General features: G+C 31.4%; 1 protein-coding gene across 1 annotated transcript in view; it reads right to left on the bottom strand.

Moving 5' to 3' along the window:
- Positions 1-3,930: 3,930 nt before the first annotated feature.
- Positions 3,931-25,293, bottom strand: part of LOC129224977 (uncharacterized) — a 33,019-nt gene continuing 11,656 nt past the window's right edge. The window contains exons 3-9 of the mRNA XM_054859525.1: positions 20,416-21,213; positions 17,575-17,767; positions 16,593-16,751; positions 13,705-13,889; positions 12,225-12,582; positions 7,145-7,273; positions 3,931-4,187 (exon numbers count right to left, since the gene is read on the bottom strand). Of these exons, the coding sequence (XP_054715500.1) occupies positions 3,931-4,187; positions 7,145-7,273; positions 12,225-12,582; positions 13,705-13,889; positions 16,593-16,751; positions 17,575-17,767; positions 20,416-21,213 (2,079 nt within the window). The remainder of the gene's footprint in view (positions 4,188-7,144; positions 7,274-12,224; positions 12,583-13,704; positions 13,890-16,592; positions 16,752-17,574; positions 17,768-20,415; positions 21,214-25,293) is intronic.

The raw sequence follows: 25,293 nt of genomic DNA, 5'->3' as shown, positions 1-25,293 counted from the left end.
ATGTTTTCTCCTCTTATTTGTGTTCTTTCTTTCTTGTGCTTTGTGCCGTCACTATTGCGTCAGGAAAGCGTTTCCGACTATGCATTGCTATGTGATTTCCCATAGGGTTGTGTTCGATGAATGACAGGTAGCTTACCGGTTAAAATATTGCTTACGTTCGACAAGCTCAACCGGTTGATTGATCACATGACAGCTAGTAAAGCCAGCTAATGCTAAAGAATTGGAGGTGTCATCATTATTTTAACCGGTGAGCTACCGGTCGCTCATCAAACACATTTTAGGTGCACTCTATCTGTCTTGAAAGTCTAAATGCTGTACTGATACACCCTGTATATATATATATGTACTATACATAAGTATAGGAAACAATATGATATTAATTTAAAAACTGACAAGGCCAAGAAGTTAAATGAAACCTCAGATACCATGACAACAGCTGAAATTAGATAATGTAACAACTCAGATGATACCACAGTTGGTAGTGATTAGGTGAAACAGATTGCGCCCCCCCCCCCCCCCAAGAATAACAAAGGCAACAAGGCAAACATAGTCTGTCACTTGCAAAAAAAAAAAAACTCTGATCTAAATATCCGTACTAGTCTGCCAAAGTGGCAATAAGTTGCAATCAAGGAAAGCTTAAAAGAATGGAGCACTAAGATTGCAATTTTGCACACTTAGCAGTATCAACTTAAATATGTATACATTTTTCATCTTGAAGAAGTTAAATATTTTCAGCAAGAGCTTTTTCTCAAGAATGACAACTTTCTATGCTTTTTTTTTAAAGATGAAAAGTACTTACTCAGTTTTAACTCTCAGGATCACATATCCTTTGATGAAATCCTTTTAGTGTATTTTGTCTTATAATAGTTCAATGTAGCCGAGGGTAAGAACACTCCCCCCCCCCCCTCCCCAAGAATTATCAAGTAAACTTATCGGAGAGAAAGCTTGAAAGCAACAAGGTTATGTGGAAAGGATTGAATAGCTGTCCCCATTTGACGTGCAAGAAATTTCTTTTGCATAGCTGACATGATTGACAGCTCAGCAGCACCTTACGAGTGCTCAAAAGGAGAAGAGGATTATACACTTTTTGAAACTCAGTTAGAGGCTAGGATCCCATGCATAGTGAAAATTCATAACTCAAGTGCACAAAGAGTTTAAATAGAGATGCACTGAATATTCAGTTCAGCCGAATACTTTAATATTCGGCAACCAAATTTACATATTTGACAATTGGGAAACAAGAATGCATTTCTTATACAATGAATGAAAGTTATAGTACAAAACGAATTCAAGCTGTTACTAATATTGTCACATTCAAAGTACTAATTTTAATTTTAGAGAAAACACGTGGATGTTGAGGGGTCTAAAGACCCTTAACCTTCAAAATTTTCAATTTTCTGGAAAAAATATATGTTATGCATAATTTAATTCTGAACAATCTGATATCTTATTTATTACCATACGCAAAAAACTTTTCAAGTTATAGTAAAAATGCGTAAAGTTTTATGTTATTTATGAGATTTATGTTTGTAGCAGCTGTTTAAGCCTCTTTTTCTCAGGTGCGGGTTTCTCAATTTGCGTGCATGATATTTTAGAAAGCTTCTTATGTATTTCCATAAAATTTTTCATGCATGTTTGTCTGATTTATTTTTATGATCTGAACCTAAATTTTAACTAAAAATGAAAATTAATATTTAAGAAAAAAAATTCATCCAAAATTTTGATATTAACTTATAAACTTAAAAAAAATAGTAATAAATAATTAAAAAAAAATAGGTTCAGATCATAAAAATATACCAGACAAACATGCACAAAAAGTTTTACCGAAATATATAAAAAAAACTTTCTGAAATATGCACGCAAAACGAGAAACCTGAGAAAACGCAACCTGAGAAAAAGAGGCTTAAACGGCTGCTGTTAACATAAATCTCCATGGGGAAAGTATACCATTTTTTCGATAACTTGAAAATTTTTTGTATATGGTAATAAATAAGGTATCAACTTGTTCAGAATTATATTAGGTTATAACATAAATTTTTCTAGAAAGTCGAACATTTTGAAGGTTAAGGGTCCTTAGACCTTTTAAAGCATCAGGCACTATTAACAATTGTTCAGTTACTAAGGGGACAAAATAGCACAAAATCACTTGAATAAATTATCCTGATATTTCAAGCACCTTGGGTTTTGCATGAAAGAAGATTATCTACTTACAACATAACATGTTATCATGATTACATCATCATTTATCAAATCATAGGTAAAGTAATAAATAAATTAAAGTTGTGTAATTGCTGATAAACTAACCAAATTAGCAGTTTACTATATTAATTTGCTTTTGTTTTAGGAATAAGTTATGTCATTTATTTATTTCAGCAAACAAATTTAGGATGTTAAATGGTTTTTCATTTACGTTTCCTAAAATAGACAAAGTAGATAAACATTTTCTATTTTTATTGGCATAAAAGAAAAGTACAGTCATTAAAGTTAAAAAAATTAAATATTCGGCAGAATATTTGGTTAGGATTTTAAGCCAATATTCTGTATTCGTTATTCCGCAGAATATGGTATTCGGTGCATTGCTAGCTTAAAAGCAAATGCATTAGTCTTTACATACATTTTATGAAAATGTAAAAAAATCTGCATGTGTGCCACAGATATTTATATGGAGAATGTCAAGAATAACAAGTTGTAAACCTTTGAAAATGAAAGGATTTACTATTTCAGCACCCCTTTAAATCTCTTGTGATAACATTTTTGGCACATCTTTGCAATTTCGTGTAATAAGTACACTTATAATGATTGAATATTGCTACGTATACATTAAGAACTTGAAGAACTTTTTGACGGTTTAAGGAACTTTAAGTATCTGAATTCAACAAACAAAATGGGAAGGGAGGTATATATTTCCATACTTTAAAAAACTATTCAAAATCATTCTTCAAATCAAAAAGGAAAAAAAAATGCTATCCAGAATCATGAATTAGTAATGCAAAAACCAATGAGTTCTTTACTGCCATAATTTGTTTAAATTATTACCCCAATTTATAGCAAAGATTCTCAAACATATAATGCAACCTTAGAGAATCCTTTGACTCTCCAGAAAATATTTATAAAATAAGTTTAATTAAAAGCAGATTATTTTAATGGCACATAATCTGAAGACATCCACAAAGGACGGTATTAACAATAATTCACGCTAAACATGGTTTCAGTTGTTTTTGTCATTTTTGAAACATGAAAACTAATCAAACGTAATTCTTTTTAAAGAAGAATCACTATGAATAGGCCTGATAAATTATTTATTATTATTATTTTTTATTTAACACATTGGCTTTAAGCTTAGATTCATTCTTAACTTTTTTTTTTGAGCTACCTTTGTCTCCTAACAAGAGCCATTCAAGAATACAGCAGCGCCCCCTGGTGACCAGTAAGACAAACAATCAATGGAGGCTAAGTGATGATATGCGCATCTGTTGCTTTAGTATGGCTTAAAATAAATATGTGCCAGATGTGCAACATATAATTTATTGACTTCTGTGTTGTGCTTAAGATAAATATTTGATACACAAATTCAATTGACATCTTTCAAACACTAATGCCACCTACATCCAATAAATAATCTTTAAAAACAAAAAGGGAAAAGAACAAGCAAGCGATACACCTACTGTTTTGCTGAACCTTTCTTTTCCTTTTTTATATTTTTTCAGTGCAATCATTTGTTTAATTGTCAGCTTTTTCACGGGTCACCTGGGGGAATTTTTCAGACCTAGTAGTTCATTCTATGAAGGATTGTCAAAAATAATTCATATATCTTTTTAAAATTTTTCAAAATTAAAAATACAGTTTTCTTCTTAAAACAGAAGAAATTATAAAATAAAATATATATCTTTTTTCCTGAAGAAAAAAAAAAGTCTAAATAATTTTTTAGTATCAAGAATTTTTTCTTAACAATTCACTCAAAGAAGGTAACTCCGAGGAATCATCATTATCTGATCCGATACTTATCACATCTTCACATATATAATCCGTACCATCTATTAGAATTGGATTCAGATTTTTACTGTTTTCTAATGTGCTTTCTGCTTCAGGTACAGGAACTTCAGGGGTAGGTGGGGACAAGTCTTGTGTATGTTCATTTTTCATTTCAGGAACTTTTGACAAAATAATATCTTCACTAGGCTTAGAACCTATAACAAAAATAAATAAAAATTCTTGGTTACTTTTTTAAAAAAAAAGCAAATTTTTCATAAATTAACTTGAATATCATCCAAAAAGCAACATTTTTTTATTTTCTAAGAATAGCCAGATGACTTTGCTAAGAATGAATACTTTAAACATTTTTCATGCTGAAGAAATTAACTATAAATACATAGTGACAATAGCAGGGTTGGTAACCCATTTCTAGCAACTTCTGGAGCAACAGAACAAGTTGAAAAAGTATAATTCACAACAGTGAAGAAAAAATAAAAATAATCATAGTGTTCTAAGAGAATTCCAAATTAAACTTCTCATCTGTAAAAGCATTTATTCTTGCGAACCGCAACTTTTGCAAAAATGAAGATATTGCTGATTTTGCGAGCTGAAAGTTTTGCGAACAGAACCAACTGTTGATTAATTATAGAAAATGTTAAAATATTTCGCGAGACTTAAATTTTTGCAATTATGAAGAGCTTGTGAAAATAAGGGCTTTAACACTATTCATCCGTCTAATCCATGCGTGTTCAAGCCCACTGAAAATGGAGGCAATCCCACCAGTTAGTAAACTTTGATAAATGAAGCATTTAGTGATAAATGAGGACAAAAAATGGAGACAGATGCAAGTCCTAAAAATTTTTTTTTTAAAGGGCAGCTGAAAAATGGATAACCACTAACATCTGGTACTTAGGGTGTTCTCCATTTCACACATCAAGATTTGTAACCAAAATGTCATGAGTCTTATTACTGAGAGCTGATGGCACTTTGAACGTTTGAACTTTAAACATCCATCACTTTGTTTAGTTTTGCTCATTATGGCATTTTTCTGCAGAAAAAAGATGCTCGATTTTTTTTGGTACAATGACCATTTTCTATTCCAAGTCTTCAATTCAAGAAGAGTCCTAGCCTGCAGCTGTCAATAAACCATAGATGTTGCATTGGTCTTTAGAAAATACTAGCTGTACCCGCACGGCGATGCCAGCGCTAAGAATTTAAAGGAGGTCCGTAAAAAAAAAACCACTCCCCTCCCCCGTTTTTACGCCAAGATTGACGCCTACGGCGTCTGTCTCAATAAATTTGGCAGCTGTATTAATTAATCAATATCTATCTTTTTCGTATTTTCTATACCTATTTCCAGTTGCGTTTTGTGTCATTCAACTTTTTACGCCAATTAAATTAAGTACGCAAATATGTAACATAAAATAGGTACAGTGAAACGTCCTGCGGAAGTGACGCATTGCAGAAACCCACCCAATTAGCTAGTGAAACTCTGGCTGATAAGCAATTGCGATTAAAAATCACAGTACATCTCGTACAAAAAGGAAATCCTGTATCCCGTACGAAAAAGGATTTAACTCCCCAGCAGAAAAACAACACAATTAAAAAAGCTCGGTACATCTAGGACAAAAAGGAAATCCTGCAACCCGTGTGAAAAATTTGACAACAGAAAAGCTATCGTGTGAGAAAAGGAAAAAAAAAAACTCAACAGAATTTTTTTAAAAAATCCCCCTCCCCCCCCCATCTGATGTCAAATAATCAGTTATCATATTTTTAAACTAAAATGCATGACCACCCTTTGAAAACCTAAATGCAATCCTTTGAAATCTAAAATATTTTGAAAAATAAACAAATAATCCACAACTACATTGTTTACCGCCAAATTTGCCAAGCGACTTTCAAATTAACAAGAAAATCAATTAACATTCGCACAATGAATTTAACAAAAATGATAACAGTGCAATAACCAAATCAAGAATTCCCCGGTTCTACTATTCGAACGCAACTGTATACCGAAGATAACGTCACTGCGGAAACAGAAAACAAGTTTAGCCTTGAAAATTGGCTCAATTAGGATCGCAATTAGAATTGTTTATATCTCCTGTTCTAATTAATTGAAAGAAATGGAACAAATATCATCTTGTTCATAAAAGAATTCTCTTTCCAACAACATACGTTAAGGAGTGGGAGATTTTTTACCACTTAATTAGGCAAATAAAAAATAGCCAGATAATTAGGCAAAAAACATGACATTTCAGTTTAATTAGTTAATTATGAAAAAACTAATTAGAAATTTAGAATTCATGCTTTGAGGTGAAGACCCCTGGGGTATGTTCGAGTTTTGTGCCAAGTTTCAGGGCAGTAAGCGCTATGGGGTCTTCTGGCCATCGGGTACAAACAAACAAAGGAACAAGAAACACCGTCACCTTTATGTATATATATATATTCCAGCACATGGGATTTGGGTTGAAACTGATCTCAAAGCTTCGCAGTCTTGCTTTTCTTTGCTCCGTCAGAATAAGATTTTTCTTTAAATCTTCATCCTTTGATAAAATTTGGCAAATATCAAACCTGCTGCGTCTAGTTTTGTTTACGATGTCCGTTAGTTTGTAAAGACGAGCCATTACATTTAAGATATAAATTTTCAAAACTACTTTTAGCAATCAGATGGAAACAAAGAGAAAGATTCACTTTCATCTAGGAAACTATTCTCGAGTAATAATCATTTTGCATCATAAGTATATGACCCCGTTCACAAAACCTCCTGTTCATTTACAAAAACAAAACCATTCAACAAGTGAAAATCCCAATTATACTCAAGTGTTGCCAACCTTCAAAGAAAAAGTCACTGGTTCGAGATCCAAAAACTCTGGAATTAATGTAAAATATAGAAATATACTTTTCTTACAAAATTTTATTATGAGTTATTTTTTGAATAAGAATTTTTTTTTTTTTGACCGATAAAAAATCTCTGAGAACTGTTCAAGTTTGTCCACAGACTAGTATGGCACTAGCAGCTGAGAACATGTTCTAGAGTAGGCCAAGAATAAACAAAACGTATAACAAAACCAAAAAAACCCCCAGTTAACGAAACAAAATGATTTTTCCCCAACTTTATAACATTATTGAAAGCATGAATGAATGGTAAGAATGACAGGATGCTGATTTTTACTTTTTTCTAATGTGCTTGCTGCTTCAAGTAAAGGAAATTCAGGTGTAGGTGGACATGAGTCATGAGTGTCGTCACTTTTCACTCCAGAAACTTTTGACAAAATAACAATGTCTTCGCTAGATTTCGAATCTGAAATGTAAACAAAAAAAAAAAAAAATGTTTTGTTATTTTTTCAAAAAAAAAAAAAAAAAAATTACTACCTATTTTATACGTTTTTTGTGCTGAAGAAAACGTGTAGTACGAGATGAAGTATCATACTCAAGGGGTGGGGTTTGGGGACATATCTCCCTCCAAAACTCAAACATTTTCCTCTTGTGATCATGGAAAAGTACTAAAACTATATTCCCTCCAAAATTTATTTCTAACTATGCCATTGATGACATGAACAATGAATGCATGGTAACAGGGTTGATAACCATTCAGTAACATCAGGAGTAACATAGAAAAGTTGAAAAGGTATAGCTTATTATTGCTAAGAATAATGTTATGGTAAGATTACTCAAACATTTTCCTCTTGTGATCATGGAAAAGTACTAAAACTATATTCCCTCCAAAATTTATTTCTAACTATGCCATTGATGACATGAACAATGAATGCATGGTAACAGGGTTGATAACCATTCAGTAACATCAGGAGTAACATAGAAAAGTTGAAAAGGTAAAGCTTATTATTGCTAAGAATAATGTTATGGTAAGATTACTCAAACATTTTCCTCTTGTGATCATGGAAAAGTACTAAAACTATATTCCCTCCAAAATTTATTTCTAACTATGCCATTGATGACATGAACAATGAATGCATGGTAACAGGGTTGATAACCATTCAGTAACATCAGGAGTAACATAGAAAAGTTGAAAAGGTATAGCTTATTATTGCTAAGCATAATGTTATGGTAAGATTACTCAAACATTTTCCTCTTGTGATCATGGAAAAGTACTAAAACTATATTCCCTCCAAAATTTATTTCTAACTATGCCATTGATGACATGAACAATGAATGCATGGTAACAGGGTTGATAACCATTCAGTAACATCAGGAGTAACATAGAAAAGTTGAAAAGGTATAGCTTATTATTGCTAAGAATAATGTTATGGTAAGATTACTCAAACATTTTCCTCTTGTGATCATGGAAAAGTACTAAAACTATATTCCCTCCAAAATTTATTTCTAACTACGCCATTGATGACATGAACAATGAATGCATGGTAACAGGGTTGATAACCATTCAGTAACATCAGGAGTAACATAGAAAAGTTGAAAAGGTAAAGCTTATTATTGCTAAGCATAATGTTATGGTAAGATTACTCAAACATTTTCCTCTTGTGATCATGGAAAAGTACTAAAACTATATTCCCTCCAAAATTTATTTCTAACTACGCCATTGATGACATGAACAATGAATGCATGGTAACAGGGTTGATAACCATTCAGTAACATCAGGAGTAACATAGAAAAGTTGAAAAGGTATAGCTTATTATTGCTAAGAATAATGTTATGGTAAGATTACTCAAACATTTTCCTCTTGTGATCATGGAAAAGTACTAAAACTATATTCCCTCCAAAATTTATTTCTAACTATGCCATTGATGACATGAACAATGAATGCATGGTAACAGGGTTGATAACCATTCAGTAACATCAGGAGTAACATAGAAAAGTTGAAAAGGTAAAGCTTATTATTGCTAAGAATAATGTTATGGTAAGATTACTCAAACATTTTCCTCTTGTGATCATGGAAAAGTACTAAAACTATATTCCCTCCAAAATTTATTTCTAACTATGCCATTGATGACATGAACAATGAATGCATGGTAACAGGGTTGATAACCATTCAGTAACATCAGGAGTAACATAGAAAAGTTGAAAAGGTAAAGCTTATTATTGCTAAGAATAATGTTATGGTAAGATTACTCAAACATTTTCCTCTTGTGATCATGGAAAAGTACTAAAACTATATTCCCTCCAAAATTTATTTCTAACTATGCCATTGATGACATGAACAATGAATGCATGGTAACAGGGTTGATAAGCATTCAATAAAATCAGGAGTAACATAGAAAAGTTGAAAAGGTATAGCTTATTATTGCTAAGAATAATGTTATGGTAAGATTACTCGTTGTGTTCTAGAATAGCACTTTTCAACTATTTCTGGCACATGGACAAGGAAAAACTTATGAAACTATTTTTCAAGGTGGTATTTGTTTTTAGATTTTATCTATATAAATAAAACAAAGAATATATATGTGTGTATGTTCCATGGGCGCCCATATGCAAAATTGTAAGGGGAGCTCAGAAATTTTAACCGTGGTTTAGCAGAATATTTTCCCCATGGAGGCAAATTTCGGGACAGATTAGAGTCATTAAAATTTGACATTTTTAATTATTTATTCATTAATGGCTGGAGAGGAAATATTTTTATATTTTTGCAAAGAAAATGTACTAATAGCAAGAAAGTTCTAACTTCCAAGGGGGGACTCGAGCCCCCCCCTTGCCCCCCATATGAGCCCTTGGTATGTTCCCTATACAAATATACAAATCCAGTTTAAGTCAGGTTTCGACCAAATTTGGCGGTGAGGTACTTGAGCACCCGAGAAGGAAAGTGGGGTTGGAGGGGGGGGGGGGGGTTAAAAGCCAAAAAAGAACCGAACCGCTCAAATTTTAATTTTAAGACCTAAAAATGGCATTAAATGGCTTTTTATACCCGAAATAATTATCTGATTTTCTTACTTTAGGTCCCACTCGAAAGCCCATGAAAAATACCCCTGAAATTGATTTACTTTCTGCAAATAAAAAAAAAATAATAACAAGGATTTAAAACCACCGAGAAAAAATTTAAAAACACCTTTTTGCCTAATGGAACTGCATTTTCATATCAGAAAATTATCGTTTGCTAGATCTAATTTCAAATTAGAGTGAATAAAATACCACTTTTTTAAATTTTGTTTTGAAGTAAAAATTTCCCCTTTTGATTATTATTTGGCAATTTATCTTCTTTCTTTTTTTTTTTTTTTGCACTGCCAACAGAAGATAATCAAGGATTTTAGTTGCATCTATAGAGGGTTGTACTTAATTTATTAGGGAACTTTTCATTTACCATTTTCTTTCTTTAAGAATGATTATTTTGATGGGAAATTTTACAGCATTTTTTTTTTTTCTCTAATTGAAGCCTGATTGTTGAACATGCGTCACTTGACACAACTTTTATTTTCGAATCACACCATGCAAAGCCGGACAACACAGCTAGTGAGGTAATAAAGTGCTAAAAGTTGATCATAGCAGTTATATTATTAATTACTAACAATAAAATTTAAAAATGAGTAATTAGTGCAGCTACACTAGTTCTTTGTTTTTTCGTATACATGTTGGAAGACAAGGAAAAAAAAGAGATTTAATTAAGATATTAAAATGACTTTTTAGTAAAAACAGAAAACTATTCAACTGATTCTTCAAAGAAAAACATGAATTTAAGTAATTCATATTTTTCTGTGATGTAAAAATCCAAAGTTGTAACTTAAGCTACAATGAATTTCAATGAACTGAAAAAAATTCGCCAGTTTTAAACCAGTTTTGCTCATTGACTAAAAAAGAAGAAATATCTTTACTTTTATACAGTCTAGGGATGCACCAATAAGCACATCGGTTGATTGCCAATTCATCGGCAGGACCAATTAATTTTTATTATGATTTTTAAATTACACAATTTCTCCATTATTGTTTTCATTTTTTTTTTTAATTATTTGAAAATTTCACTCAATTTTAGTGAGAAATTCATGTTATTGTCAATAAAGTTGCATTGCATTCACTAGACATGAAAATTCAAATATTTAGTAGCATTCATCAAACATTTCAAACTTAAAAGCTACGCTTTTGGTTATTTATAACCAGACTTTAAGGCTTTATGCAAATTGTAAGGCAATCTTAAACACCAAGCTAAAGTAGGGCATAGAGAAAAGTGTTGATAAACGAAGCGCCTTCAAAATTGTTAAAACTAATATCCATTCCAAAAAGAAAATGGCAACATTAATTCAACCACCAACCTTTGCAATAATAATAATAATTTAAAAAAAAAATGTACTAAACTTTTAAAAAATAAATGAAAAGTAAAATAATAATGAAATGAAGGATGATTTAGAGTAGGAGGAAATATATATGAACCACAGCAAAATAAAAATAAGAAATAACAATGTATTATTGCACAAAAATTACAGATCACGTCATACGTTTCAGTGTTACACGGAATTACCAAGTTGCTGGATGTCTTTTCATCCATAAGCTCACTTATTTTGCATTGAAAAAGGGATTTCTTGTAACACCAAAACATGTGTATTGGAGTAATCTGAAACTTTTGTGCAGTTATGTTATTTCTTATTTTTACTTTTCAAGCACAAAGGTATTTATTCAGTTTCAGCACAAAATAATTTATGTCCTGACAATTGTAAAATACTCAAGTTTTTGCTTTACAATTTTAAAGTACCTCGATTTAATTCTGCATAATAGTTACGTGAATGTCAGCTGTGAGGATTAATTTCAATATTTCATTTAGTTTTACACAAATTTTGTATTGTTTGTCTTTATTTTAGGCACTATATGGTTTTTGGCAGTCTGAACTGGTTTGCATCTTGACACCATATTGCATATGTGCATTTAGTTACCATTTGAAAAATATTTACTGCACTATATGCTTCCATTTTTCTTCTGCAAAAGATATCTGCAAACATAGTGGACTTTTCCCCTTGAGATGTTGCAGCATAAATCTACAATTTTGTAGCTTTGAAAAGCAGTAGAAGCTGAACCTTTTTTCTTTTCTTTTTTTAAGTAAAAAGTTATTTTTTTAAACTTAGATCGTATTGAAAGAAGAAAAAAAAAAGCTTGATTAAGAATGTTCTTCAGAGAAGCACAAAAATTTTTTTTAGTTCATAATGCACTTTTTTTTTTTTTTTTTTGAAATGGTACCTAAATGCACACATATATTAGGTATCAAAATACAAATCAATATTCAACTAATGATTACAAAAAAAAAAAAAAAAAACTTGTGTATGAAATAGCTTTAGAGACAAAATGCATCCATGCATACATACCACAATCAGTTACAGGTAAGTCATCACTCTCAATTACTTCTTTAACACACTTATCTGCAGTCGTTCTTAAACTGGTATCTTCTTTCTTTTCTACTATAGTGTCTTTCTTTCCTTTACTTTCCATAAAATCATCATCTTTTTCTACATCAGCACTACTTTCCTTCTTCTGTGAAAAGTAATTTTTTTCTTCTTCTACAGGTTTATCTTCCTTCTGAATATCCTCATCTTCAATAAAATGTTCTGCTTCATCCAAATTATCACCATCCTCTTCTGAATCATCATCATCTTCACCAACATCCATATTTTCTTCACCATCCTCAGGTAGAAGGTGTTGTTTTTCTGCATATTCATCAATGACCTGTGCATAAAGTAAGAAATAAATACAATCCACAAAACATATTTTTGCTTTTCACATATAAATTTAGGTTTGAAATACTGGTTTTATAAATTATGCAAGTAGTTTGTTGAGAAGTAAACAAGTCGACTTTCCTGTATTTTCTCACATTAATTTTAGAATTTAAATTATTTCAAATGTACCTATTTTCAACAATAAAAAACATTTATGGAATATTCTTTTTTTTGTACAGGTGTCCCTCGTATAACCCGGTTCACTTGTTTCATGTAGTATTGAAACAGTTTTATATGAGACTTTTAAAAAAATAACTTTTTAACTTATTTTTTATGCTAATTAATCATGTACATAGCAAAAATCATGTCAATGTGTATCATGTTATACTGAAACTGTGTTTCGTGTTATATCGACACCATGTTATACGAGATTTAGAAATATCATGATATTTTGATATATATCCGATATTTTCAATCGGCACAAACTAAAGTCTTCAAAACAGTAAATGCAGCTTTAAATTACTCTTTCTTTTCTTACATTGTTATTACAATATTTAGACTTAAAATTAAGGTTTCTTTCATTATCTATATTTAATATTTTATTTAACATTTTTATCAGTTTTAACGGAGTTATTTTAGCATTAGCAGTTTTATTCTTTTTCTATTGTAAGCTAGTTTTACACAGTTATGTGATTCAGAAAAAAAAAATATGCATTAGTTGGAGAAGAGTCATAAGACATTTTCTTTTTTTCTAACCAACGTTTAATATTCAATTAGGCACTTTCAATATGAATTAAAATTGTTACATTGCTAATAATTTTACGAGTATAAATTTAAAAAAAAAGAGGAATGTTATATTACTTTGTTACATTGATACATCATAAAAATATAGTACTTAACTTTTTGGCAATTTTGAATTATAAATGCACAATAGTACTACGATTAATATCTTTTATATTGAAAATACCGTAGCTGAAAAAATAAATATCAAAATATCACGATATTTTCATAATAAATATCATGATATATATCGGCGCACCCTATTTCTAAGCAATGGGTAAGTTATTGAAAGAGAAAATTACGGAAGAAAAAACACAGAAGTACAGAAAAAACAAGCCTAAACTTTCATTACTTGAGCTATTCGTTTGGAGCCTAATTCAGCACTTTCTTCCAGCTTAGTTCTAAGAGCTTGATCTTGTTCTGCAGGATCTTCATTGAGGTTGAAATTTTCAGGAAGATAGCCATTTAATAGCTCCTCATCATCATACTGCCTCCTCTTTTTCAGTTCACATCCTACATCTTTGAACACGTTCTTCGCTACATTTATTTTAACAAATAAAACCAAATTAATCAGTCATTTTAGTAAACTTTAAAAGCATTAATTTCTTGTACAAATTAATGAAAGTATTATTTTCAGAGAGTGTTAAACTCTCTGATCTCAATCCCAATTTTTATATTTTAATCACCTGTGAATCAATTTCGACTCGATTCATCATGATTTCTATACAGACGTATGTACATACAGGGTTGCCAAACTTGGAGAAACTGTTTGAGGAGCATCAGCTCGGTATTTTGTATGAAAATCAATATAAAATAATTAAATCTCTATTTTAAAATGGTTTACGAGCTTTGCTAATTATTCTAAGTCCTAGGATAAAAATAATAATTTTCTTTACTAATAATAAAGCTGAAAGGCTGTCTGTCTGGATTTCTGTGACGAGCATAGTGCCAAGACCGTTATGCGATTTTCATGAAATTTGGCACAAAATTAGTTTGTAGCGTGGGGGTGTGCACCTCGAAGCGATTGTTCGAAATTTTGATTTTGTTCTTTTTATATTTCAATTTTAAGAATATTTTCCCGAGCAAAATTATCATAAGATGGACCAAGTTATCATATCATGGAACCATAACATGGGCAAGCCAATTGGCGAGAAATTCATGGCACATTATTTGCAAATATACAGGCAAACCAAAAGATCTTTTAATTAAGATTAAAAGATCTTAATTAAAAGATCTTTTGGTTCGCCCCGTAGATCTTTTAATTAAGATTAAAAGATCTACGGGCAAAGCCGTGCGGGTGCCACTAGTTCTTAATAAAACAGCTTTAAACACTATGTCATGCATTGAGTAAACATCTTTAATTTCCCATTTTGACATGCCTGTTATAATAAACTAGCAAAATATAATAAAAATTAATTAATTTTTTTAAGAATCTTTGGTAAGCTTGGTCAGAATTAAGACCAAACTGGAAATGTGAAGAAAAATAACTAATTTACGGAGCTGCGGAGTTTTGCTATTTTTGAGGAGCAGTTGGCAACCCTGTACATATTAGCAGGCCTGGCTCCTGGGGTTGGCAACCTCCGCTACCGATTAGGGCAGCAGATTTTAGGGGCAACAAATGTAAGGAAGCAAAAAAAGAAAAAAAATTTGAAGAAATCAAATTTTTGACCCTTTGTTTTTTCTTCGCATCTCAAATAGCAGCAATACGTGAGAGTATGCTCGAAGATTTAAGGAAAAAAACTGTACATTATTAAGAACAGGGGGCAGCACTCGTCAACATTCCATGAGACGGCAAAACTACTAGAGCCAGCCCTGTATATTAGCAACCAAAGAAGGAGCTTGATACACACTTTGAAAGAATCACCATTGAAGCAACTTAAAAAAAAATTATTTTAAAAGAAGACTTTGAATAATGGTGGCTGCCCTACATTTGCTTGTTGAGTAGGGTAAAAACTGAAAACTTTTATCAATAAACACATGAGAGGTTGGACAGTTGCATTACACAAATACCTTCACCTTTTTGTTTCTCAAAGTGCAACTTTGAGATTGATTAGGACTCAAAATCTTCTGGTTTCAAGTCAAATATGTCCCCACTGTGTCACAAGTAGGACATAGGGAAAAGTCCTTTTGAATACTAATCAAGCATTCTTACCACTGAGGAGTTCCAAAGCACTGAGCATACTTGCCAAGCTCTTTCCAAAAATGTGGATTTACAAAAAAAAATTTGCTAATTTTTAAAAAATGAAAAAAAAAAAAAAACCATTGGAGACCATTTGCAGCACAGACCTAAACAGTGAACTTACGGTTAATAGTTTCAATTTCCTTTGTTTTTATGAGAAAAACTTACACTAAAATGTTCAACTATTTCAAAAGTAAAAATTTTAGTCAAACACGCTGCTTACAGGAAGTGCATGTCACCAACCGTTTTCCACTAACCCGTGGTGAATCGGTGCAGTCGTTTTTTATTTGCACTAAAATGTCCCCCCCCCCTCCTTAAATAGTGAAAATGGAGAGAGACAAGGTGCTGTATGTTTACTTGAAGTCAGGGCTCAAAAATTATACTGCCTGACATGCTCGTGGCGTGTAAAAGTTCTGATAGGGCAAGAATCTTTTACCCTTAGATGCCTGGCTGGGCATGTCATTTTTTAATCGAATATTACTTTATTATTTTGTATGTTATTGAAAAACTACCACATCCACACAGGATCTTAAATTTGTTTCAAGCGGTACTGCTAAGATCATATTTTGACAAACATAAAATCCTTAGGAATTGCCGGCAAAGTCAGTGAGCAAGCTTCCTTGAATCAGTACAAAAAACAAGGAATGTAAATTTTTTTATCTGGCATGTAAAATTTTTGACATTTTTTAGCCCTGCTTTAAGTGAGTTTCCTTGGGAAGGTCAAAAAAACGAGTGAGACAGAGACAGACGTGTCAATGCTCCGAATAACCAAGAATGCCACTTTTGCATTCTTGGTTATTTCTAGCTGAAGGCTCCTGTACTTTTCCTAAATTTCACATGAATTTTCACCTATTACAGAAAATTCAGACTTCTTACATATGCAAATAAAATCTGAATACTATAAGGTTCTTGCACTTTCTTTGTTACTAAAAGTTTGAGAAACATTTTAAACATTATTTGAAACTAACTATTCCATAATTAAATAATGAATAGAGAAATAATTTATTATATACCTTTATCCAAAAGAATGCAATAAATATGAACATTTTAGCATTACTTACCTAAATCAGTTACATAGCCTTCATTTAATCCTAGATTCTCTCTATCATTTACATCTTTTACTATCGCTAAGATTTCAATGTAATTGGGGAATTTCTCAGTAGATTTTTGTTTATTTATCTTCCTTTCAATTGCTAGGTTGATAGATGTGAATCTGGTACCTAAAATATATATATATATATATATATATATATATATATATATATATATATATATATATATATATTTTAAATCAAATCAAAGAAAGAAAAGGGAAACTAAACAGAGAAATAAATAAATACAAATAGGACTGCAAAGAATTTAAAAAAAAAAAAGTCAATCCTTATAATGTTCTTTTTAAGGTGAAACTAGGATAATATAATGCATAGAACAGCTACGATAAGAGTCAGAATATACAAGAAAACACACGGAAAATTTCTAACAAATACAGCATAAGTATGCATCAACACAAATATTCAAATAACAATTTTTTAGGTATACTTCATGACGTTACAAACATAAGACCAATAAAGCATTTGTTCAGTTTGTAACACTGCAACAAACTCTATAATTTAATCAAATACTGCTTTGTGAAAAATAAATACTGTATGATGAACCATGTAAAATTACCCCCCCCCCCCCCTCCCTTTCCCTAAATTTTTAGTGCAAACTAAGAACATTTTATTTTAAGTTCATACAAGCTGTAAAAAATTTTCAAGATCTGCTTTCTAAAAAAAATTTTAAGATAATTCAAAGACCACTAATACGTAAAATACTAAATCTAGGATATTTAAGGGTATTTGACTCAATATGAATTTCATTGCATTAGCGGTTTCACTTAATTTAGCTTCGCATCAGATCCTGGTTTTATGAAACAAAATTGCAGCTGCTATTTTAATATGTTCTGTTTTTTATTTTTTTTTTTTTTATTGAAGGATAATTGGAGAAATACTGAAATAAAAAAATCCAGAAAGTGCTATTTAAATCTGAGAAAAGAAAGCTGACCTTCATAACAAAATCTCCTTTCCATCTGCCTTCCAGCTAAAACAGAACGTTTTTTCACTTTACACAACTCCGCCCAAATCTTCATGAACTTCCTTTTATACCTATCTTCCAACAAGTAAGTAGAATCTTCTTCATCTAAGTCCTCTAACGACAGTTCTCTTTGCTGGAGTTTTTTAATTTCTCTGTCATATTTCTATACCAATATTGACAATGAATATACATATTAAAAACATATTTTTTCTACAGATTACAATAAATACATGTTTTAGAACACAAGAAAACATATCGTATAGTGAAATATTTTTATATCAACAATGTGCTGTTCTAATAAAAATGGAAGACTATGAAAAAAAAATCATCAATTTACATATTCAGAAAGGAAACCAAAGTTTTTGAGTTTATTAAAAAGCATCATCGAACTGTAGTTAGTGGCTTATGCAAAGTATGGAAGTATGGGTTGCGGTGTTTCAAGAACATACATACAAAGGGTCCCATCCAACTGGTTGAACCATAAACAGTGGTAGGTACGGGGGACCCTGGAGTGGAAAGTATAGAATTTTCATACAAGCATAAAGGTTGGTATTAAATTTTTTTTTTTTTTTTTTTTTTGTATTTCTGCTTAAACCAGGTGTTTTTGGTTTTAATACAATTTGTTAAAAAAAAAAAAAAAAATTGATTTTTGAAAAGTCATGACCCATGACCTTTCCATGAAGTAATTGGTTATGAATGTTTAACATTCATATTGTACCTAACTTTTTGACGGTAAATTCAATAACTAAAAATGAAATTCTGCAATTTCATTTCTTCATAAGTAGAACTTTTTATACAGCAAGCATTATTTGAAAAACTTTAACTATTAAAAAATTACTACATGTACAGTGACGTTCCCATCAATTTTTCTGAGGGTATATACTCCCATATGACTTATTATGTCATACTTTCATATTATGATATATGTCATAACATGAAATTTTTTGAAGCTTGATGGTACATGCTATATGTCTAAAAAACAGTTGAGAGTATACGGCGTATATGGAGTACCCTATAGGAACACCACTGTATGTAAATAGAAGACCATTATCTAAATAAATAAAAAAATTTTACTATGAGGGTTAATATATGATTAATTATAAATAACCAAGAATAAAATCTTATAAATTAATTTTCTCATGAGTATAGCTTTCTGTGAAATTAATAAACAAGTAAAGGTAAAATTAAAATCATGTTGAAAAAACTTGTGCGTCTAGAAATTATTTCGCAGTGTCTGCAAATAAATGATACAAGTCTGATCATACATTACATAATCAAAAAAAAAAAAGAAGCTTGAAGCTATCATTATGCTTTTCATGGCACACATTATATTCCTGATTACATATAATTAGAAAAAAAAAAACAATTTCAAAAAGAAAATCATCGAAATTTATAGCCTCAAATAAAAAGGCAAGTTCTGAAGTCTTTTCCAATCCTAATTTATTTCATGTTTTTAACAAAAAACTAATCCAAACAATGAAAATATTCTTTTAACACATTTCAACAAGGACTTTATCATAAAAAATAATGTTTATTGATTCTTCAACGATTCATACAAGGGTACTTTTATTATATTCGGGTAAAAAAAATGGTTCTTTGAACAGTAAAAATTAAGCATTTAATTTTATTGTAAGTGCACATAACTACATGGATATTTTCTGTTTTCAAAATTTGTTGAATCTATTTATTTTCTTGCTTTGTTTGTATTGTAGATAAAGAATATATGCTAAAAAGTGTGTGGATGTTAAGATCCATTTGATACTTACACTCTAAGTGCTCCAGGACCTCTTCAGTTACTTTTCATCCTTGTCATTTAGAAGTTCTTCAGAGTTAGGATTAACCCTTAAGTAGTCACATATTGATCGATTCCCCGCCGCTTGTCGTATATATTTTGTTCTCTCCAGCCACCTCGTATATTGAAAATGGTGCCCATCTGTGCAGCTGAACTTGAGTGACTCCCTAACCCTCACACAGAATTCTGAGAATTTCCTTTGGTATTTCAAGGTTGCATAGCTTTCGAAAATGCACATCAGTAATTTAGACAATAGCACGATAACCTAAATCAGTGCCCCTACAGTTACTTTCTTTCAGTATACGCTGTAAGCATTGTTCTCATTACATACTTTTGTATAGTAAATGGTATCTATTTTACCAGCTGAGGCAAATACTAAAAGAAATCATTCAAAATTATTTTTGGTCTCATGGACTGTGAGAGCAGAGAAAAGACCAAAACGCAAGCACTGGCATAATATAAAGGGACGCAACTACTTACGGGTTAATATTCTATATAGGTTAATATGGAAGTTCGAAATCCAGTAAATGTCGACATTAACTGGAGAATATCAATATTCACACACCACAGACATTTGACGAAAGACCGAATATTTCCAGTGAACCAATGATGGAAGTCAACATTTTCCAATTTCGATCTTTCGCGGTAACATATACAGTATAAATTGCATCAAAGATTGCAATAGACAAATTGATAGGGTATGGAAATGTAGATAAATTTCAAGCATGTCAGTAAAAACTCAATTTTTCAGTTATCCAAACAAAATATACAATATAATATACAAATAAGAAACATAAAATATTTAGTTAATGTCTTTGTTCTATCAAACAAAACTAGGATTCAAGTCAAAGCAGAACTCAGGTTCTTACTACTAGAAAGTTTTGGAGAAATAAGGACAAAGGTTGAAATATTAAGGTATTTGTGGTTAGATTTTTGAAAAAACATTGTCAAGTCCTGTATTTTTAATGTTTATCTTTTGTATTCTATTCTACAGAATCTTTTAAAAAAATATGACTTACCTCAAGCAGTTTTTCTAATCTTTCGGCATGTTTCTCCAAACGTTCTTTCGAGTTCTTCGCCCTATCGTCTTGAACGCAAAAAGGAGTTTTAGAATACTTTTCATTATAAACATTCTTAGCATGATCTTTACAGGCAAATAATAAATCATTAAGTTCTGATGAGAGAGAAGGAACTTCACCAGATGAAACAGAAGATTTAAGTTCAGAGCTAGACGGAAAGTTAGAAGAGTTCATCAAATCAGGAGCACCACAGGAACTAGATATTTTGGACATTGCTCTAGCACTGTAAGAACAAGAAGTCTCAGGCCAGACAGACATAGGAGATGAGTCAGAAACTACAGGCAAGGCAGATATATTAAAGAAATCAGAAGAGTTTGATGCATCCAAACAACTGGCAGAGTTAGAGAAGTTTACAAAGGCATTAGAGAGAGAAAAATCATCACTTTCCACACTATCTAGGATGGTTTGTACATTATTACCTTTGACGGCAAGATGGCTAGAAACACTGTCTTTCGTAGAAACACTTTCCCGGGAAGCATCTTCAATTTGAATTGCTTTTGGTTCTGAAGATTTCCTCCTTTTATGTGCTTTCAGTTCTTGGACTAAACAATTGAGCGGGATAAATAAGCTCTCAGAATTTTTTTCAATGTCCTTCTTTGTAGTTTTCACCAATGCACTGAATTCATAACTTGATAGATATTCAACTTGCGTTGATTCAAACCTATGGCAAATTTTTTTCATTATCTTAGCTTTTTCCTCTTCTGTTTCTTTCATGACTGATGCACAGTATTCTAAAAGCTGAAAAGATTGCAAAATAAAACATATATACATACAAGATGCAATTTCTCATGTTAAACATAAAATCAATCCACAGTGTAAGAAAAAGTCAATGCAAAAGTCAAAACTTGGCTTTTTAAATTTTTTTAGGAACATGCAAGAATGCATATTTTTCAAATTTGATTGGAGGAAAACACCAAGGAAGTATTCATCTTTTTATACATTATGAAGAAAATATATTACATATGCAGGTTTAAAATACATCATATATGTAGGTAGTTATACACATTTTTCTCATACCTTTCTTTAAAGTCACTTGAGGTGACATTCATAGCACCACAAATACAATATTTTTGAACTCTTGTTTAAAATTAAAAGATATAAGCTGGATGTTTCTCATATTTTAGAGAAAGAAAGAGAGCATGAGTTTTGTTTGAAATGAATAAATGTCTAATATCAAAGTAACCAAAAAACAACTTTCAGGCAACATTATTTATGCAACTTCTTGCAACACAGGCTTTGTAGTTCTTTGTTCCAAAAGTAATGAGCCTCATTTTTTTCCCACGTAACTGTACACCGTACACCTGCAAAACCGGTAGAAAGTGATGGAGGAGACTCTAAGCTTTCCTACGACCCTTGGTTCAATTGTCTAAGAGATCTCAGAGCGATGGGACGTCATTATCAGTGAATCTCCGCAAAAAAGCCTCATTCTCGTTAGGATGGAAAGACTTTAGCAGCAACGGCTATGTAGTAAAATTTTGCGTCAAAATCCAAAAAAAAAGCTAAAGAACCGTTCGATTTGCTCACTCAGGCTTTCAAGGATAATTGCTTGTCGTACTCGCAGATCAAAAAGGGGTACAAGTCATTCAAGGAAAGCTGAGAAGAAGTGACTGATCAGGCTCGTTCAGGGCGTCCATCAACATCGTGAGCTGACGATAATGTCACTCCTGTGTGAGATTTGGTGAACAAGGACCGCCGAATGAGTGTCTGTTTGATGTCAGAACAATTAAATTTGCCAAAAACAGATGTTCATCTAATTGTTTCAAAATACTTGGAGACTTCCGAGTCACACTGTCTTTGTTGTCAACTCTTTTCTGATCCTGATCGGTGTTTCAACGGTGCCACAGCGCTCCCCTATAGCCCTAATGTAGCGAGCACTCCTTCAGTAGCCTCCCCAGACTTCTTCTTGTCCCCAAGGGTGAAAAGGGAGCTGAAAAGAAAGCATCTGGAGACACTTGACAACATTCAAAACACTACCACAAGGTGCCTTAACTGCATTCCAAAAAAACGAGTTCCAGAGAGTCTACAAGGCATTGAAAACTCTGTTGGTAAAGGTGTATAGATGCAGGAGGAGACCATTTTGGAGAGTATCAAGTTGTATTACATATTTGATCAATAAACCTATTTTTCTGAAAAAAGGCTCACTACTTTTGGGACAAACCCTGTCTTGCCTTTTTCAGGGTACCCCAGTCTACCTCTATTATATCCATATCGGATCAATATTCCCTCTGGGGTTTGGATGCCTTACTGAAACAAATATATTACTAATACAGACAGCAACAACGCTGTCTTTACTGGAGAAAGAAAATGCTGTTTTGTTTCTGAAATTTTCAATGTATGGACCTTTCGTACTGCAACAAATATCAAGTCTAAGTCTTGTTTATCTTGCTGTAACATGTCAGGATCAATATCAGAAAATGCAGTTGTGATCTTTTGTTGTAAATTTTTCAAATCACATGGCCCATGGAACATGAACTCATGACCCCTCCCCCCTTTAATGTAACACCATAAAAAAACCCACTTGGAGTGAGATCCGACGAGCACAGTGACCATGGAAGCTTGTAATAGAGGAAATGACGGGGGGGGGGGGGGGGGGGGGGCACCATTTTATTGGTAATATGTTTCTTTAATAAGCCTTCCAAGCCCTGGATAGAATTGCTATAAACTGTGGACACTTTGCGGCACCTCTCAAATTCCTACGGCACACAATGTGCTGCAGCACCCAGTTTGGGATCCCTTGGGCTAAGGGTTGCCCACTGAGCAAAGAAGGTTGTTAACCTCTGCTCAAAATAAAAAACATAAAAATCACAGTAGCAAACTGAGAGAGAGAAAAGAAAGGTCATAATAATGACCTTACTTCATTATTAAGATCAATAATAAAGCAGCAAAAAAAAAAAAAAAAAACAACAATGTTGTCTGAAAATTATGGCTTGCAAGGTAATGTTTTTCAGCTTGCTTCAAGAACTGGCTAAAAGAAATACAGGTGAACATTTAAGAATGTTGATTTACATAAATGAAAAACACAAACCTCATGAAAAATTTTTTCATTGTGAGACAGTCGATCAATTTTCTGTTTTTTGTTTTGATGAAAAGGCACATTTTCTTTCATAGAAACATCAGATGAATCATTACTTTTGGATGCTGTTTCAAAATTTGTATCCATTACTTCCTCAGTGATTTCACTTTTGATGCTCACTTTTTCTTCAATTAAATTAACATCACAAGCATTGTTCCTTTTTCGTTTTAATGAAAGCTTTGGAGAGGTCACCTATAGTTTTTGAAATAAGAAAGCAAAACGATTACATAAAATATAAAATGTCTTTCATGATTTAATAGGTTACACTTATTTAAAAAAAAAGAAAATGGGGTGAATTTTTTCATAAGAGAAAAAAGTTTCCGAAGTTAGAGAAAAAGCTAAAGATGCAACAAATAAGAGTATTAATTGTAGATATACAGGGAAAAAATAGTTTCTTATTTCTATCTGATGTTGTTAAGACTTAATTTAAAAATTATTTCAAATTTTAAATTTCTCAAAAACAAACAATTTTAAAATTCTGACTCTTACACCTTTTGAAGTTTCATTTTTGGATGTTCTTGGAATCAGATGATACACCGAGAAGTTTCAAATATAAGAGAAAATATATTTGAATTGGGTCATTCCATGTCAAATCAGTAAGGCACTCAACCTGACAATCTCAGACTTTCATGAAACTTTCAGAAACCTTGCTCTTAAACCTCAAAAATGTAGATATAATTTTTAAAAAGCCTTTAATTAATAATTGGTGAGTAATTAATTTTTAAAAATTTGTTAAAAAACACTATTTTTACAAGGCGGCAGTGCTTTAAAATGTAAAAACTAGAGTTTTATGGAAGCTACAGTGTTGTATAATAGCAGCTTATGTTAGTTGAAGACAATTCTATGCTCTTCAATTTGGTATGTAACTTTTAAGAGTTTTTTCCCTCAATTTTAAAATTTAAAACGTTTGAGAAATAAATCTGATTTTTAATGTATTTTAATGAATACAAACAAAATTTTCAGAAAGTACCATGAATTTATCAGCAGTTAAGAGTAAATAATGCAGGAAACTTTTTGAAATTTTTGTTAAAAACGTGTCGTACTTGCTAATTTATAGTAGCCCAACTCTAAAAATATTGGACGTGTTAATTAAAATACATTAAAAATAATATTTTAAAAAACATTTAAATTTGAAAATTTTTGCGAGAAAAAAAAGTTATCTTGAAAATAATTTAAACTACATATTAAATTAAAGTACATACAATTATCTTTAAACGAGCTACGTATTATACAATTTTGTAGCTCCTACAAAATGTGAGCTATAAAATTTTAAAGCAAAATTTTAGCGAAAAATTTCTCTTGTTATATATTGTAACTACTGATCCATTTACGATCCTACTCTGAAAGTTTTTTGATACATCCATTAAAATACATTAAAATTCTTTTTCCGAAATAAAAAAAACTATTTAAAATTTTGTTAACTTTAAAATTATAATTTTGTTTGAAAAAAATTGTTCGATAAATTAAAGTGCATAATTGCTCTTAAAATCGGCTATTATACAACTCTGTAGCTCAAATAGAACTTGAGTTCTAATATTTTAAAGCACTTCTGGCTAGTAAAAATAGTGCTTTTAAACAAATTTTAAAAAATAATTGCTTACCAATTATGAAGGATAGCTTTTTCGAAAGTTACATCTAAATTTAAGATGTTTAAGAGTAAGATTTCTGAAAGTTTCATAAAAGGGGCATTCCAAGGTATTTTTAAAATTATGTAGAGTCCGTAACGTGACCTTTTTTTGCCATAA

This window comes from Uloborus diversus, chromosome 6 (assembly GCF_026930045.1).
Source record: "Uloborus diversus isolate 005 chromosome 6, Udiv.v.3.1, whole genome shotgun sequence".
In the NCBI taxonomy this organism is placed as follows: Eukaryota; Metazoa; Arthropoda; class Arachnida; order Araneae; family Uloboridae; genus Uloborus; species Uloborus diversus.
Note: the sequence above shows the minus strand (reverse complement) of the source record. Positions and strands in the feature narration are given on the sequence as shown.